We start from the raw sequence: 4,424 nt of genomic DNA, 5'->3' as shown, positions 1-4,424 counted from the left end.
CGTCACTTCCGGTCCGGATTTACGCTCGATTTTGTAATTTTTTACGACCAATTTTGTGCAGAGCTGATCTCAGAAACTATTAGAGATATGACTTTGAAATTTTGAGGATAGGTAGAGCATGGTTTGAAGTTGTGCACTATTTAGTTGTTTTGCACCAGCTATTCCTTGGAGCTTGCTTAGGCACGAAAATGGGGTACAGATTTCGAATCAAAATTTTCATATTTTTTTATCAGTATCTTTTTATCAGTTGATATTTTGTTAAGACATATAGGACAAAAGTAGTAGAAAATCAAAAATTCTATCCAATAAAATCAAGAAAAAGGGACTGGCCCCTTTAATTAGGGACCAAAAGACTCGTAAAGTCTATTACGAATAACTTGAAAACGATAAATATTTTGTTATGCATTATTAAATCAAAGTTGTTGATCTCTACATTATTGGTTTGAAAAAGTCGTGGTCAGGCCCATGTTTGACGTAATAAGGGTTTTTATTCTTTATCTTCAAATTTGGGGGGGGGGGGTAATTTTGAAATTGTATCGATATTTCATGGTATCATTTAAACTAAAAAATCGGACGGAAGACCTACTCGTTACTCGTAACGATGTCGTATCTAGTTTAGTTCAATTATTGTCTTAAATGTTTGTTGACGAGAATAACCTGTGAAAATAGATACCGAAACAGAGAAGACTTGCTAGCATCTAGAATATTAAACATCATTAAAACTGACAATCGTTTATTTGTTAACGGTTTCACAAATGTATAACCTATTACATGTATAATACTTCATACAAACAAGTGTTATTATTGCTTATGTGAAATACTATATGCCGGTAATCGAACTTTGTAATTTCAAACATTTTGGATTTTGCTCCATTGTCTATTGCTTGGGTTTCAAGTCAAATCGAAATATTGATTAAAATATCAATCTGACATTCTTGTTGTTCCTGCTGTTTATAATGTTGATTTTGGACCACACGTTAAGTTACATTTGTTATAATTTACAGTTCTTTCTGCTGTTTCCCAATACAAAAAATAATGGTTTAACTCCGGTGTATATCTGCATTATATGTAATGTTACATGTTAATAAATTGGGCTTTATTATTTAAAATTCCACGCGTAAACATGTATAATGCTGTCTATTGCTATATACTGCAATATGCAGGGAAGTTTAAATCCACTCTTTTCAGGTAATGATTTTAACATACGAAAACATAGAAGTTGAACTTCATATTTATATAATATATTCAAATGAGTACAAATGCACTTCTCCAGGATTACCTTTAATTATCATATATATTTACGACAAAACATAATTGAAAATTTTATAACCAACAGTGTTTAATTACGGTTTCATTTTATTTTGTAAGTCTTTAATTTCATACTACATGTAGTACTTAAGTATGGCAAAAAATTTCTCTTTATAATAAACAATATATTTTTAAATAGAAAGTAAGAACATAACTTGGATTAAATTATATTTCAATTAAATCAGTCTAATACATTTTTCAACATTCTAACTCACAATCATGAAACAAACATAATAATGACATTTTCATAATACCTTATTTCCAACAAAAAAAATATTTCTTTTTACGCAAAACAGAACACATGTAATAAATTGAAGGCTAATTAAATTGTATGATCTGTTAAGATTCATAGGTCCTACAGAACGTATGTTCAGTTTAAGTCATACACACAGGAAAAATCACCAGCTTCAATCCTGTCCCCTGCAAAAATTAACAATACAGGTCATTGTTCACGAACACCCAAATATCACAACTTAATGAATATGAAAGTATGAGAAAGAAAAATGTCGTAATATTATTGACGTTAACAAATCTTACAAAATATTATTACAATCTTTATAATTTAGGGGGGGGGTCTGATGGTTAAACATCTAGATTTCTAAAGTCATCTAGAATGATTAAAATGCTAAAAACAGTCTTCAACGTTTTCACACTTACCTTTTGTTATTTAATTTTTGAAGCATCATCGTATTTACGTATATAACGTCATTTTCTTCTACAACTAGTTCTGGTGACTTCATTGGGTGACCAACATCAGAGTATCTAACCAAGGAACTGGCCATCATGCCCTCATCTAAAATTTTGTCAACGGCAAAATGGATAAAGCGTCTGAGTTGGACGTTACAATGAGAAACACACACACAAACAAACACAGGCAGACAGACATAGAGATAGCAGTAAAAAGAGAAAGTTTGTTTTGTCGTACAATTCATTCCATTTCGTGTACTATTGCCATCACCAAATTTTATCCTGGTGTTTGATTGCAATCTGCAACTGACAATTAAAATATTAATGCAATATTAGAGGGTGAACCCACGGATGTACTTTTTTATTGTTCAGTTTAAATAAAGACATTTAAAATTTCATTTGAACGATTAAAAAGTTCATTCTTACCCGTAAATAACTCTCAAAATTATTATCATCAGCACAAATATGACGATTGCTAGACCAGACAACGCAAGCTGTTGAAACAGTCCTAACGATGATCTCCCGTTTTCGTCCAAATCTATAAATTATTCATTTGATATCTTTTAAATACGTGTTGCTTTCAACCCGGCACCTAATTCATACCCACTTACCCGATGCAGCTTCCGAACATCCTAACACATTATCACACAGGGTGATATTACAGGAACAGGTTTGACTACACCGTCTTCCATAGTACCCCTGGGGACAACTTTGACTGCAATTTGTACCAAATTTTCCGACACAAGCTGGAATGAAAAAAATGAGATTTTGGGTAAAATTTTATATGGCAGAAGAATACTAGTACTGGCCAAATGCAGCCACCTAGAGCAAATTTCCCATCAATATCAAGCCGTCACATCCGCAGAGTATTAAGACATCATTTCTTTTATATATTCTCTATGTGATACTTTTGTAAAAGTTGAATTGCAATAATTTAATTCATTATTCAAGAAAAAAAGTCGGTAAGATGTATTTGTACATGGTTTTTAGTAAGGCTTATAGGGTTAATACGTGGTCAGTACTTCGATCTTCGATTTTGTCCCATATCAAATTTAATAACCAAGTAAAAGCTATATATATGATATTTGCAAACCACTAACAAAATATACACTGTTTGAACAGTAAAGATAGACTGCGTTTATTTCTCACATTGACACTTTAAGGAAATTAAAAAAACAATGTATATGCATGTACTTACTTACCAATGCACTGCATTAAAGTATCGTTGTAAACAAAACCTGTACAGCACTGTGGAATAATTCTAAAAAACATCATTGCTCATTTCACACGCAATCTAAATTTTTAGGAAATTCTAACAAAAGGAATGTGACCAATTTATTGTACAAAAAATGCAACAATTTTTTTTTACGCACGTGCTCCGATTGCAGATTCCGTCTTCTAAATCTTCAGCAGAACTACAAATGTTTGTAACTAGACCTGCAATCAGGAGCAGCCCAACAAAGATCAAAACCATTCTGGATAAAAGGAAGAACTTTCGGGGTCTGATCATTTTATATCATTATCTCGTTGAACTTTGTTTTATTTAACAAATTTCTACTTACCTTAATTGTCCGTTCCTTTTTAAGTAGGCCGGTACGTGTCAGCTAACTAGATAATATTTTTGCAAAATTTAAAACAGAACGAGATGCATTTCTAAAATTTGAATTCTAAATTTATTTTATTTTTCTAGCAAAATAAAATGAAAACAAATGTGTTACATTTCTTTTATCTTTTAGTCTTTTGTTCCTTGCAATGCATTTATTCTAAATTTGGATTTCCGTGAATACACGATCTCTTAAAAGTTTCTGGTTTGTATACGAAAAACAAGAAATATTTTTAAAACCTATTTATTTTTATTCTCGTAAAAACGATGTATGAGTGTAGCCACGTTTGTATAGTTTTTTTGGGAGAAAAATGTTCTTGGGTGCTATTTTTCCTGCCAATGTGCGAATGTTACCATAACCCAAGTTTTATTTTATACATGATTTAGAAATCCATACAATTGCTTTTCTGACTATATCAAGAACTGCAATGCTAAAAATAAACCCTACTAAAGATCAGTTAATAAGAATGCAATAGTCATATACATGTACTTTTGAATTTTACTTTTATGTTGAAATACATGATTGTGTAATTATTAAACTATTGCAACTAAATGTTAACTTTTTACGTATCCTTTTTCTATGACCGAATAATAAGTTTATTTTAGTTTTAAGGATTAAATTTACTCAGAATGAAAAAAATATTCCACTGATGATAATGAAAAACTATCTATTGCTGGGTTTTTTGGTGAAAATTTAACAAAAATCACAAAATTTTTACACCGTGATTGAGATTTTCTTGATTGTGAAAAAAATACAAATGACTAAACTCTTTTAATAATGAAATATAGTTAATGAATGGCAGTGGCACTAAATAGATACAAAGCA

The 4,424-nt window shown here is 30.8% G+C and overlaps 1 protein-coding gene across 1 annotated transcript; it reads right to left on the bottom strand.

The window, feature by feature from the left end:
* Positions 1-1,715: 1,715 nt before the first annotated feature.
* LOC117692936 (uncharacterized) lies at positions 1,716-3,656 on the bottom strand. The gene is made up of 7 exons (XM_034482561.2): positions 3,369-3,656; positions 3,198-3,256; positions 2,607-2,741; positions 2,422-2,533; positions 2,234-2,295; positions 1,966-2,101; positions 1,716-1,728 (listed from the first exon to the last, which is right to left on the bottom strand). Exons 1-7 carry the CDS (start codon positions 3,503-3,505, stop codon positions 1,716-1,718), a joined length of 654 nt encoding a protein of 217 aa, XP_034338452.2. The 5' UTR covers positions 3,506-3,656.
* Positions 3,657-4,424: the final 768 nt, after the last annotated feature.

The sequence above is a fragment of the Magallana gigas genome, chromosome 3 (assembly GCF_963853765.1).
Source record: "Magallana gigas chromosome 3, xbMagGiga1.1, whole genome shotgun sequence".
NCBI lineage: Eukaryota > Metazoa > Mollusca > Bivalvia > Ostreida > Ostreidae > Magallana > Magallana gigas.
Note: the sequence above shows the minus strand (reverse complement) of the source record. Positions and strands in the feature narration are given on the sequence as shown.